The sequence below is a fragment of the Asterias rubens genome, chromosome 1 (assembly GCF_902459465.1).
Source record: "Asterias rubens chromosome 1, eAstRub1.3, whole genome shotgun sequence".
Classification (NCBI taxonomy): domain Eukaryota; kingdom Metazoa; phylum Echinodermata; class Asteroidea; order Forcipulatida; family Asteriidae; genus Asterias; species Asterias rubens.
The window spans coordinates 23,873,514-23,887,610 of record NC_047062.1 but is presented as its reverse complement, the minus strand read 5'-3'; the positions used below and the strand labels follow the sequence as shown (position 1 = coordinate 23,887,610).

At 41.0% G+C, this 14,097-nt stretch overlaps 1 protein-coding gene across 2 annotated transcripts in view; it reads left to right on the top strand.

Moving 5' to 3' along the window:
* LOC117288359 (lysosomal-trafficking regulator-like) overlaps positions 1-14,097 on the top strand; it is a 69,230-nt gene that overhangs the window by 12,486 nt on the left and 42,647 nt on the right. For both annotated transcript variants that reach the window (XM_033769203.1, XM_033769194.1), the window contains exons 5-16: positions 23-110; positions 708-3,616; positions 4,366-4,530; positions 5,252-5,402; positions 6,236-6,496; positions 7,393-7,502; positions 8,346-8,772; positions 9,212-9,359; positions 10,055-10,193; positions 11,393-11,588; positions 12,440-12,633; positions 13,664-13,918. In XM_033769203.1, the coding sequence (XP_033625094.1) occupies positions 23-110; positions 708-3,616; positions 4,366-4,530; positions 5,252-5,402; positions 6,236-6,496; positions 7,393-7,502; positions 8,346-8,772; positions 9,212-9,359; positions 10,055-10,193; positions 11,393-11,588; positions 12,440-12,633; positions 13,664-13,918 (5,043 nt within the window). The remainder of the gene's footprint in view (positions 1-22; positions 111-707; positions 3,617-4,365; positions 4,531-5,251; positions 5,403-6,235; positions 6,497-7,392; positions 7,503-8,345; positions 8,773-9,211; positions 9,360-10,054; positions 10,194-11,392; positions 11,589-12,439; positions 12,634-13,663; positions 13,919-14,097) is intronic.

Genomic DNA, 14,097 nt, shown 5'->3' with positions numbered 1-14,097 from the left:
GCACTTGTTTTTTCTTGTACAGGCCCTTGACTTCAGTCCTGACTTTGTATGCCTCCTTGTGCAGTTTATTGAGGAAGCTCTAAATTTACCCATCGGTGATAAGGATAAAGGTGAGATCTCTTTTCATATTTTTTGAAAATTGTGTTTTTTTGCGCTTAGACGTTATTTTGTTCCCCAAGACATGCATGTGCTTACCAGAGCTGTGTATATAGAGAGAGTTGCGACATGGAGGGACCAGTTTTCTTTGGTCACGTGGTTGCTGGACTCCATGTTGTCTCCAAATGCAGCACAACCCAATGGGTAGACTAGTCTGGCACCCCATGTTCGCCGATCAATTCTTGGGGAACAAAATGTCGCTAAGCGCAAGTTGTCGTAACTCTCCCAATATACCGCTCTGGTGCTTACCATCTGATAGCGCCCTCTTTTGAATCAATTTTCTTAGGTTATGTTTATTCTCTTTACTGCGCCGTGTGTATATCCCAAGTTTAAACATAGCCACATCCTATCAGAATAGATAAACTATTTCAGGTGTCTGTGAATGATACATTAAACAGATAAAACATTTAATGATGCATTAGAGGTATTGTCCTGATGTGAGCATTTTATATAAAAAAAACTTATCAATTATCAGTAGCAGTTATCTGAAAAAAACAAATAGTGTTCTTTTCTGTTCAGTTCACTTTCATTTTCCCTCTCCTCTGATACAGACCGGACTGTTAAGATCCCCAAGCTGGAATCTTGCCTTCAGAAGAAGAAGTTCTCCAAGAAGACCCTGATGTCGATAGGGTTCGCCAATTCCCGCCGGCCCGTCCTGAGGAGTCACCCAGCCTCTAACCCACCTTCCCCATCAAGGCTCCCCTCCATGGGAAATAGTCCCCACTTCTGGCGTAAGACCGGTGGCAGTAGAGACAACATGTCTAACCATTCCTCGGATTCCGACACAGGGGAACGGAGATCGTCCAGGAGTTCACTGAAGGAACCCAAGCATGTGTATCCCAGACAAGCCCCTCTGCCAAAAGTAGCTATTCTAGGGGAGGTCCCCATTGTGGACTGGAAACCTAGCGTCGACTACCATCAGTGTAAAGGCCAGGGAGAGGTTGTGGATGCCTTTGATCTTTGCCTGGTTCTGTTGTCCTTGTTGGAAAGACTCTGCGGCAGTGAGGTCATGCAGTCGATCAAGAGGAATGCTCTGGCTCTCTTCCTGGCCCCGAAACTCACCGATGTACTGACCTATTTGAACAATCGGACCACTGGAATCACAACTTCGAGTGACGACGAATCCACTTCAGCGCACATCAGCAACCGCTGGACCCTGGATTTGATTGGAACATTACAGAAGCTTGTACTACGCATAGTCGTCAGCCTGTGTATGTACAGCTGCACTCAGCATTACGAAGCACCCAAACTAGCTTCCAGTGGAATCCTCTTCACATTGTTACAGATTGCCAAGTGTGTTGGACAGAACCTCAACACACAACCAGAAACAGTTTCCTTAAGACACAAAGACACATTAAGCACAGATGCGGTGAACGATCGTAACGTACCAACTGAAGGTGGCGAGGCCAAGCTCCAACAGGAGGTTAAAGAATCCTCTGCTCGTGACTCTTGGAAGGACGTACCACACTGCCATGTGCATTACATCAACGAGATACTCCATGGAGTTATCCTGTTACTCATGGGCGTGATGCACAGTTGTTGTGACAACCAGATTGTGGTCACACATGCCATGGCCCTACTGAACGAGTTTGCAATGAACGGTGGCTACACCTTCACAGAGTCTCTCCTGGAGTTCTTGGACCAGGAGATCAGATGTCTAGGGGAGGACTCGCCCAAATCGCAGATTCTCAAGGAGTGTATCGTGAACCTTTTGAGTAGTATGTCAAAACTTCTCATCGCAACCAAAAGAGCTAAGCTAGAGTATGTACATAAGTTTCAGTGTCTGAAGCGGACTCACAACACCTGTGATTATACTCATTACACACATCACCACCACAGCATGTTTGGCATTGCGTACAGCACCTATGAGGACTTGAAACAGACACGTGTGAAAAGCCTTCCCCTGGAAGGAACCAACAACCCCCTGTTCAGAGCACGGCAATCCAAATGCTGCATTGCCGTCATCATTGAGATGATGTTGGGCCTTCTGATGAAGGTACAGTACAAAGGTTTGACAATAAGAATCCTCTTTGCCCTTGAGCAAGGAGGCATCTGCTGCTGCCTCCCGCCAAAACTCATCGTCTCTGTCTTCTTGAGAAGCCTCCAGAGGCAACCAGCAGCCATGAGGAGTTACCTTCTCAGCGTCCTCGGCAAGCTGATCCTTGAACAGCTCGGTGGCAGTGAGCGCTCCGAAGGAGCCATCCGTGGAATCTGTGAGGAGTGTGCAAACCTAGATGTCCAGCATTCACATGTTACGGCAAAGGATATGAAACACATGGACCATTACATGTCTAGCGATAGTGCGATCTGTAGTGATGGGAGCCAGCATGAGGAAGATGAACGCTCTAGCAGATGGAAGGTGCTCGATCTCTACACTCCGATACTAATGAGTGAGGATGACGTTCTCAGCCAACAAATATCCGTCCACTTACTAAACCTCGTAAGACACAGTAACAAAGTTATCAAGGAGGAACTGTACTTCAATGTCTTCTTATCGTGCTTCAGATATGGAAGCTGCGATACCATAGACGGACCCCCTAAACTTCCTTGTGTTACTTCACCCACAGTGCTTGGACATATCTTCTGTTCTCTGCCTCTGCTTCTGAATACGTTGTCTGCACAGATGCAGTTCCTTGTCGAAGGAGGATTGACGCAGCTGGTGAAACTCTTGGATCTTCCATCGACACGATTGCATGTCCTCAGGGTGTTCGAGGTTCTTATCCTATCCGAGGAGAGCCAGGGTGCCTTAATTGAGAATCATGCTCGATCGGACACTACGGATAGTGGTGGTTCCAAAGACGAGAACAGGGATACATTCAGCGTTGTCCAAGCTTTCATAGAGGTTCTCTGCAATGTGCTTCCGTGTAAACCGCAAACGCAAAAAAAGATCATAAGCCATCCAAAGGAAAAAGAGTCCCATGAAGATTGGTTTTTATCCTGCGAAGTAATTGAGGATCCTGTTGAACCAGACGTATACAGAGCCACACAAAATAGCACCCTTCTTGAAGAAGGTAAAGTTGCCTTTGCTGCAAGTTTAAACACACTGCAGGAAGTTGAGGATGGCAAAGAGTTGGACGACTCCTTTGAGGCGTTGCTGGGGAAGCCAGATCATCTGAGTAAGATGAGCGAGGCGACGCTCTCCAAAGCCGCTGATGTGTGGCGAGTCGCCGGGAACATCCTCCTTCACAGCAGCAGCTTCCAAGACCAGTTCGTCCTCCAAGGCGTGGACGTCTTGGCCAGTGACCTCTTCCTGGAGGCCCTGGTGAGCATGACCAGGATGTGGAAGATGTGCGAGGACCTCCCGGTGACCTGGTCACCATACGTCGTTGATAAAGCAAGGCTGAGGACGATATCTGAGTTTAGACCTATCCCGCTTAACCTCTTCCAGATCTTACTGGATATCGTCGGATCACTGCTCAGGATCTGCCTTACGCTGCAAGGACATGCAGAAAATGAACAGGTAAACTTACAGACTTACTTATTAAAAACCATGTAGTAACCCCATTCTGCAGCTTATGTTAATTTATTTACATTTCTCGCGTTTTATTTTGCTTTTCTTATTGCATTATTTTGTCAATTTGTATCTTTGAATTTTGGAGTTTTTGTTCCGGTTTTACTATAGTCTTCTAGGCCACCAGCACCATAGCGCTTTAGAAACATAGTACATGTATCAAGCGCGGTATAAATAAATGTTATTATTATTATTAAATTTAGGGTAAGGCCCAATTTCGAAAAGCTGTTTAGCAGAAGATACTGTTTAGCAAATTAATTGGCTAAGCAAAATATTAGTGGGGCACCAGTCGCAAGAATGTAAACTTATGGAATGTTTTGTTTCAAATAAAATTATACCTTAGATATTGTTTATGTTTTTAAATGTTGAATTTATCATGCAAGTCTGACGGGTGGGTGTATTGTGAACCTTGGGTTTCTGCGTACATTGATTTAATTAGTCAAGAAAACTCAGTATGCACTCTTTCATTAAAATACGCTCAGTTTATTGCATTGCTGATAGAAACTGAAAACTGAATGTTATTTTTTTCGTTTTGAGTGTGACTGTTTTTCATCACTTCAAAGAGGCTATCAAAACCCACTTTTTCACTGCCGCTTTACACTAGATACTGTACATGAGCATCACTTGTAATAGATACTGGCGCATTACATGTATAAGTGCTCTTTTTAGTTATTGTTGTTATTATTATTTTCTTTTAGAAATGGTCACTCCTTCAGGTACTTACAAACTGCAAGGGAATCTTGAAGCAGTCTAAGGTATTGCATTCAGCCCTGGGCAGACTTGTGGCTGAAATGCTCCTTAAAGTTGCCCAAATGCAGATATACGTCCATCCCGGAACCTTCTGTGGCAGTACAACTGAATGTGTAAGTTAGCCTTAAAAAAACAATACAAACATGTTGAATAGCTCTGCCTTATTTGTAAAGCTGTTTAAAGGCACTGCATCAGGTTTCACAAAACGTTAGGATTAACCCTATCCCGAGTTAGGACGAGCAAGATGCCCTAACTTAGGATGGGTTCAATGCGTCCTACCGTCTATGGTTACGGAGCTTAACTCGTCCTAAGTCCTTAGATTAACTCTTAGTTAGGAAGAGTTTGTTGAAATGGGCGGCTGTCAAAAATTGTCAAAGACCAGTATTCTCATTTAGTGGTACTCCAACATTATGCTTAAAATATTAAAATCTGTGAAAATTTGGACTCAAATGTTCATCAAGGTTGCAAGAGGATATGAAAGAAAAACAAACTTGTTGCACAAAGTTGTGTGCTTTCAGATGCCTAATAAAAGACTTCAGGCCTAAAGGCTTTTATTATTTGTGTAAGAAATAATAACCTTTTTCTCCAAAGCTACATTATACGTTACTTGCGAGGGAGCCGTTTCTTACAATGTTTTATACTAACAACAGCTCTCCCTTGCTTGTTACCACGTGAGTTTTTATGCTAACAATTATTGTAATTACCAATACTAATTACCAAGTATCAAGTAAGTTTTTATGCTTACAATTGTTTTGAGTAATTACAATAATGTCAGGTGCCTTTAATTGTGTTCATTGTTTGAGTTCCTTATTTGCATTTTTTTTTTCTAAGCAGGATGTGAATGGGGATGGCATGCTACACTGGGATCTGGATGAATTACAGGAGGCCATATCCAGTGATAGCCAGAGTGACGTCGGGGAATCGTTGAGTGCTGAGGAGGGCTATGAAGCCGATAGTGAGAGGGAGAAAGAAGGAACTATCTCAGGTGGGTTGACTTAAGAGTTTGCGTTTCCAGTTTCAACTGGAACAAAAGAACAATTACAGTTGAGGTCACAATCAGGACCCTAACACATATTTAGCGAACAAAACCAGAGTTACGGTCCAGTGCACTTGACCGCCTGGGGCTAATTGTATAGCGCTGCTTATGATAAGAAAATTTTCATGCTTACTATAGCAGACAAATTTGCTTAATCGTACAGGTTAGCACGAAAAATAGGTGACCAGCTTGCGCTTTCATCATGGATTTTCACCAGAAGGTTAGCGTACCTTTTTGTGTGTGTACGGTTAGTAGCGCTATGAAATATAAACCCACTCAGGAAGCACAAAATCTGCCGTCAAAGACACTGGACACTATTGGTAATTGTCAAAGACCAGTCTTCTCACTTGATGTATCTCAACATATGCATAAAATGAAAAACCTGTGAAAATTTGAGCTAAATTGGTCGTCGAAGTTGTGAGATAATAACAAAAGAAAAAACACACTTGTCACACGAAGTTGTGTGCTTTTAGATGGTTGATTTCGAGACTTCAAATTCTAAATCTGAGGTCTCTAAATCAAATTCATGGAAAATTACTTCTTTCTGGAAAACAATGTCACTTCAGAGGGAGCCATTTCACGCAATGTTTTTATACAATCGACATCTCCCCATTACTAGTTACCAAGTAAGGTTTTATGCTAATATTTATTTTGAATAATTACCAATAGTGTCCACTGCCTTTAAGCACCTCTATGAAATTAGGCCCTGTTTGTTGATGAGACAAAAATCAACATGTGTTATACCTCATGTTTTATTTCATCATGTCCTGTATTTCTCACAGGAGATTGTCGAGGAGCAGTCAACATGGACAAGGTAGAGGTGGTTCTCAGTCAGCGCACCCTGCTACATCCCCAGGTGTGCCTCCTCCTTCTAGACCTCGTGGAGAGCTCTGAAAGGGTCGTCCTTCCTGCTGAGGTAGCTTGTTATACGATCAAGCAGATTACTGCCATCGCTAGGAGCTGTCAGACCAGCCAGGATAGTCTGTACCAGTCTGGTCTGCCCAAGACTGTCTTACGGAACTATCGGAGTACAACATCATTAAGTAAGTTTGGTTTTGTGTGCATTAAGCCCGGTTCATACTTCTGAGAATGCAACTTGAATTTTAACGTCACAAATTATCAGTGACTAATTCGCATCAGTTGACTAGTGCTCATCTCCTGCGAAACATTCGCTGCGAAAACAGCCCTGTGATGTAAATATTCACTTTGCATTCGCATTGGCAGGACATATTCACCAGGCTATAGGGTTGGGATGTTTAACGGGAAAATTTTTTAAAAGCAAAGTACACCTTTGGTTTTCAGAACAGTTTGATTGTTTTCAACCTACATAAATAAAGATGTGTACAATAAAAGTAACATGCGAAAATGTAATGGGCCACATTTTTGACCGCGTGAGGGCGCTCTCAATCACTTCCGGGGTATATTCATTCGTACCCAAAACAAATATGAAAAACCGGAACACATTAACAACACAGACATCTAATCCATCACGGACAATAAGACGTTTGAAGGAGTCGATTCAACCCACCTCGAAAGCAACTTAAAACTACGGTGCAACAAAAGTGACAGAACGCCTATTGAAACTGTGCACGACAAATCGCATATACCCCCGAAAGTGATAAAAATACTCTTGAGGGCGCCCACACGCGACCAAAAATACGGCGCATTTCAAGTGGTGGTTGTGTTTTTTTTGCATGTTAACCCCTCTCAGATCAGGTATTCCTTTTAGGGATTATTCTTCCTGCGTGGACATGCTCTGGATTGTATACATTTACATTTAATAGGATAAAAACAATCAAACGGTTCCAGAAACCAAAGGTATACTTTGCCTTCAATGTCAGAATCATGGTTGCGATCGACAAATCATGCCTCTGTGTGTGCTCAGTGTTATTGTGTTCTTATAATTTCTCATCTCATTGTTTATTAATTTTGTTCATAGCTGAACAAGTTTTGCTGTTGGAGCTGTTTGCTGTGCTAGTGCAGCAGAGTTTGTCAACAGAAGAGCTCAGAGACTTCCTGCAACTTTTCCAGACCGACACACAGGTTGTGGTATGTACTTTGTGTCTTCGCATTTCACTTATTTTTGTGTTAGATACGATGATCCATTAATCTTTGAGAAATGCGCACCCATAGTTGAAAATAACTGGGTAGCTATGTATATAAAATTTGGACAAAGAAATTTGACTAGAGCTGGATTTGAACCTGGGACCTTCGGATTTAGGTGCTAGTGTCCGACAAACTTAGGTATTTTGCTGAATGTTTTCAATATCTTCATTGGGGTAACATTATAACAAATGCTGTCTCTGTTTGTGTATGTCCCATTCATTGTAAAGCACAGTTTACATCCACATGAAGTATAAACAGGCTCTAACTGCATTATGTATCTTTCTAGAATAATTGTGTGGCTGGAAAAACTGTGTCTGTCCCTGTGGGCACTGCTACTGTACTTTGTTCATGGCCACGTTTAATGTTGCTGCTTAAAGTGAAAGAAAGAGTTTACACAAAAAGGCTGCACTGATACATTAAAGGGTCATATCACACAAGGAATGTTCAGACAACCAGTTACAAGCAAAAGCACCTTAAAGAAACACGTTCATTGTTAAATTGTCAGGTAATCTTCTTGGAGAAAGTTTTGCTTTGCATACAGTGCATTTTGTTGCCTTCAAGTTGCCTGTAAAAAAAGGTCGTGTGCATTTCAGAGTTGGCAGTACAAATGTTAGTGTTAGTTTTCCATCGGAGATAAAGAATGATTTTTTTCACACAATGTGTATTAAGCACTGTGTGCTCAGTACTTTCCTAAGTTCAGTAAAAAAAAAAGTAAGGATTCCAAGCCCAGCACTACAGTAGGTCAGAATTAAAGTCATTAACTGAAAACTTATCTCTTTGTTTCAGAATGAGGCCCTTCTTTCCACGTTACTCACCATCGTTAGGAATACAACCTCTCAGCCTTCCCACGTTCTCAGATTTCCTGCCGTGAAACCATTCTCAGGAACCCCTCTCAGAAGTCGTTCTAACTCAAGCGGTTCTCCGGGCTTTGTTGATATAAACGTCCCCCCTGATGATTCAACGGCAGAGGAAACATCCTCAGGGCCGCTCCAAATCCAGCAGGGTTTCAATAAATCACCATGGAATATTGCACCAGTCCAGCTGCCGATAAGTAGCAACTTTCCCTGGCCACCAACTGGAAAGGGATTTTTTATAACGGCTTGGGTGAAAGTGGATGAGCTGAGAATATTGGGTCGGCTCGGTGGTTCGCCTGGGATGAGACGGAAAGTGAAGGTTTTTCGGCAGACGTCAGTGAAGATGAATGAGACTCCAAGTAAGTTTAAAACCCTCTGTGAGGCCATGGTTTTGTTTTTAACAGTCTGTTTGTATAAATATTTTATTTGCCAAATAGCAGATAAAAAAGTTTATCCTTTTTTTCTCTTCAATATTCCATGAATGACCTTCCGTTTACAAATTGTAACATATCTTTTAGTATTGGGCTAACGTCACAGCCACTCCTGGTTTTAATCAACCATACCTTTGTCAAATGGCTTTCAGATGGCTTGGTAAGTTGGAATTTGTTTTATTGAGTCAAATGGCTCTTATCTGATGTCTTAGACCATTTGAAAAGAATTATGCTAACCCAAAATCAGGAAATGCAATCATAAGACAAAGCACTGACTTTTGGTAGTGATGAAACCATACAGACAATCTTAGGTGTATATTGATGTAGACATTGCCATCCATTGTGTTTTTGCATTTCTCATTTCCAGCAAGTGAGAAGAGAACCGTCCAACGGAAAGAATCATCCTCTAAAACAGCCTCCCTCCTTCGCAATGGGCTTCATTTCTTCTCTGTTGGGAACCAAGACTTAATGGTACAGGTCTGGGTTGAGGCTAGGACGTGCAGACTGACAATAAGGTATGTACAATTTAATTTATGTCTTAAATGCATTGGTACAAAGAAGTTTTATCCGTGAAACCATTACATAAACCATTGAAACACTACTTCATGTAATTGTATGCATAGCATAGCGAAAGGCACTCTAACTTGGCACCAGTTTCTTCCAAGAATCCAAATCCATTGTGAATTTGCACACATGCTGCCATTTCTTCTTGATTGTTTATAAAATACATTTTTGCTTACACTTGTTAAAAGTTCAGCTTTATAAACAGCTTTATGAAACAGTGCCTGTCTTTATGGATAAACATAATGAAGACAGAAAACATTTCCACAATTGTTTTACCTCTTTTAACCCAGATCCACTTTGTATTGTTTTGTTCACCCTGTAGTTTGTAATGTTCTTTTGTTTATGCCGAATAAACAATAATGATAACTGTCTTCAAGTACGCGCTAATCCTTTAATCAGATTTGCAGAATGGAATGGTGATATAAACCTATATTGCACGGCTTATATCACTACCTGCGTCTTGTGTGTTCTATTTTACGCGTCAAGCTTGCTTGAAGATGAATGCGTTATCACATGCGCGCTTGTGGAAATACAGAAAAATATAGCGGAGTATACAGCATATACAACAAATATGCGCTACTAAGCAAATCAAGGATCAAAATCAATATTTAACAATAATAATGAATACCTTGTTTTGAATTGACAGACTATCACGCTTCACATCGCGGGATGACCAGGTCGTCCTCATAGAGAAGTCATGCTCCAACTTACTGACTCTGAGTACGTGGCAGCATCTTGCATTGGGTTATGCAGAGAAAGCTGAAGGATTGACACGCACTGGGACGGTAAGTTTCACTCAATTCAAATCAATTCAATTCAGTCATTATTGATTTCCATGTTGGTGAAAAAAAGGAGAATAAAGACCAAATAAAGTACAATTATTTAAAGGGTCTATGTACTTTTTGTAGGACAAAAAACTCAATGTCCACAGATTTACCTTAAACTTACACAGTCTGAAGATAATGATAGTAGAAAGCTTCCCTGAAAGTATTACTTGCTGAGGTGCTGTAGTTTTTGAGAAATGAGTAAAACAATGTCATGAAAATTATTTCCCTCTTAGTGATCATGACATGAACATTATTTTAGCATGTAAAAACATATTTTTATGACATTGTTTTACTCATTTCTCAAAAACTACAGCACCTTAGCAACTAATAATTTAATGTTAGCTTTCTACTATCATTATCTTCAAACGGTGTAAGTTTAATGTAAATTTGTGGACATTGTGTTTTGTGTTCCAAAAAAGATCCAAATCCTTTAAGTCAAAGACAGGCAAGAACAGGACAAGAAAAAAGTTAATGAAACTGAAATGAAAAAAATGTAATGTAATGGATACGGAGCAATTCATTGTTGTAGTCTCGTATGGCATCATAAGAATTCATTAAAATCCAAGATGCCTCAAAGAGAATCTTAGCTGGTTGGACTGAAGACCAGTGGAGACTCTGATCTTTATCAGACGCCATTGCCTGATTGAAACATACTCAATACATGATCTCAAATTGCAGGCTGGCATAGCTCATCTCTATTTTCGCAAAATAAGAGTTTTTTTCTCATTTCAAGAATACAATTTTTAGCAGTGCAGTGGATGAGTTTGAACAGTCCGACAGTAGTCCGACTTGTGTCTCTGAGCAAGACTCTTAACTATAATTGCTTCTCTCCACCCAGGGGTAAATGGGTACCTGTGAGGGCAGAGATGGTTCTTGTGATTGATTTAGCCGAGTAGCGCAAATTAATGTTGCACAAGGCTGTATACTCCCCATAGAGCTGAGATGGTTTAAGGAGTGATTTAAGGCCCAGTGACCAGGGGTAATAATGTGAAGCGCTTTGGGACGCCATAGCGCTATATAAAAACGGGTTGTTATTATTATTATTATTATTATTATTATTATTATTATTATTCTATGGCGAGGTGTATTCCTAGAAAAGCACTTTCTAAATGACTTGGATTATAAATATTATGAATATCATATCTTCCCCATTCCAGATTTCTGTGATTATCAATGGTCATATCCAGAGAGAGATCGTAACGGAGTACGCCGCATCACCAAGCAGTAACAGTCAGCCCAAGGCTGCCCAGCCCCGAATACCACACTGCCTGCTTGGACACTGTGTGCAAGAAGGCTCAGAGGATACTTTACCTAATGGGTCGTGGCAGCTCGGGAACGTACTACTGTTCAATGGTGAGAGGTTCCAGTCTTATTGATTCATAATCTATGAACCAATTTCATAGAGCTCCTTAAGTAGAAAATTTTTTTTTTTTAATTCTGCTCAGCGGAAATGAGAAGGATGCCAGTCACAAATTGTACATGTGACATGGTATTTTGGCTGGTAACCTTATTCTGGTAAGCATAAGTTTGTTGTGCTTAGTTATTGTTTTTGCGCCTAAGCGGCTCTATGAAATTGAGCCCCATCGCATATCCACTGTAAGCCATGCACACTTTGCACAAAATGGCTCCTACGATTCCCAGAAACCTATTGGGGAATGCCTTGAGCTAGTCTTTCTTTTGGGGGTTTACATGTTTGTATAAAAACATTGAATTTCCATCTAAATTTTAGGTTTTCTAAATACTGAAGGGCTTTTACCAGAGACTCCATATGGAATATGTTTCTATTTGCTTTCATCGAGATTGCTTCAATGTTCCACTAGTGTATGGAGAAACTGTTTCTCTAAAAAGGCTTTAAAGTTTCATTGATCTGACTGCTGCCTGTGGGAAGAGCCTGATCATTTTACTCTCACAAAATCCTGAAAAAATGTTTGAATATTGTATAAGAGAAATAATTGCTGGTCATCAAGACCTACCTAATTAATGTGTTGACAAAGGAAACACAGCATTCATTTGGCCTTAGGAAAAAGTCTGTACTTTTTCATGTAACTGAAACAACTTTAGCTTAGTAATTTTTTCTTTGGTGTTACAGCAAATATTTCCATATCGTATTTCCACCATGCAAAGTTTCAAGTCCTACTAATTATTTCTTTGTTCAACCCCAAATAATTTGAAATGACTTTTTATTGGGATATTTTACTCTTCAGATGCGCACGTCTTGAATCAGGAAGTTGCATTCCACCTGTACACCATGGGCACTGACTGCGTAACGATTAGCTCCTGCGAGGGCAGCAAACAGAGTACACTGTACAGCCAGTACATCTCACAGGACATCCTCAACTCTGCGCTGAGTGTGGAGATCCTGACGGGAAATAGAGAAGTTGACCTGAAACCGGCAAGGGTAAGTGGCTACAGCTATGTAGACTCTTGCATCACAATTTGCCAGATCCTGCCTTTCATCTGAAAAACACTTCCCTAAACTAGACAAACAGCATCAGGGGCCAAATTATAAAGCACGAAAACTTGCTAAGTACAGAGAAGTGTTGCTAAGCGGTTGAGAGCACCGAATTGAAACTCTGGTGTTTCTGATTAGCAGAGTGTGGGTTCGAATCCCCAGCCGTGACACTTGTGTCCTTAGGCAAGACACTTCACCATTGCTTCGTCCTTCGGATGGGATGTAAAGCCGTTGGTCCCATGTGTTATGTAACGCATGTAAAAGAACCCAATGCACTTATCGCCCCAGTGTTCCTGGTCCGTTTGGCAGCAAATAGCACCACAGCACCTTGTAAAACATCACATGGTGCTATTAGAACTAGGTCTCATAATTCAAATGAAATCCCACATCTTGCAGGAATTACTGTATGCTACAGCACCAGCAGCGTCACTGAGTGACGGATATGTGCGCTATAGAAGAAGCCACAATTATTATTATTAAACAGAAACAGGTTACCAGCCAAGGTCACATGAAGTTTAAATTGATGTTGGATGTGTAATCAAATTAGTAAACTGCTGTCCGTGGACCATTCAAGTATTTTTACAAAAGGTTTCTTCTTTCCCATTATATAGCATGGCTCTCTTTTATAGCCAGTCCAGCTCCTATGCCATCAGCCATTTGCTTTAGCCTCGCTAGTTTAAACATTTTTCTCTCTTAGCTACCCAGTCTTTTTTTGTTTGTAGTTTGTCTGTCTAGGTTGTCTTTTACAAGCCTTGGGATTAATCTGACAGCCATTCTCTCTTCATTTGGTTTACAAAGACTAACTTATTGCCCTCCATCCTCTGTTCTTATTATTTTGCTTATCTACATGTATGTAATATTTTGTACACGATATATCTTTAAAAAAAGAGTAGTATGAAATAAGTGTTGCCTTGAATTGAATTCAACAAATAATTTAAATATATGTTTCTTTTGCTTGGTTGAAAATTTCACGTAGGAGTCATTGGTTGTAAGCTACTCACCAAGCAATACGGACATCTTCAGTCACTACGAGGCAATAACACAGTCCAGTAGTACCCTCGGACGGGTGCTCGGAGGCTCCTTGCGGAGCGTCAGTAATGCCCTCTTGCAGACTCCTTCCTCGATGGAGTCGATTCTACTCTGCCCAGTGACAACCCATGCACACAGGGGGCTGCAGAATGCAATCTATGAGAGTGGAGGTATAGGGGTTTTTGTCTTCCTGTTTGCAAAGGTAAGGGCTGGACTGAAGATTCGTTGAGCTGAAAAAAATTATTTATTATCCTTATTCAATGCTTGTCATCCTAGATTGACCCAATTCACTGTAGCTGTATACAAAAAAAAACAAATTTCTGAAAAAAAATGCATTTTTAGATGTCGCTGATAATCCGGAGCGAATATGTCCATGCAGGA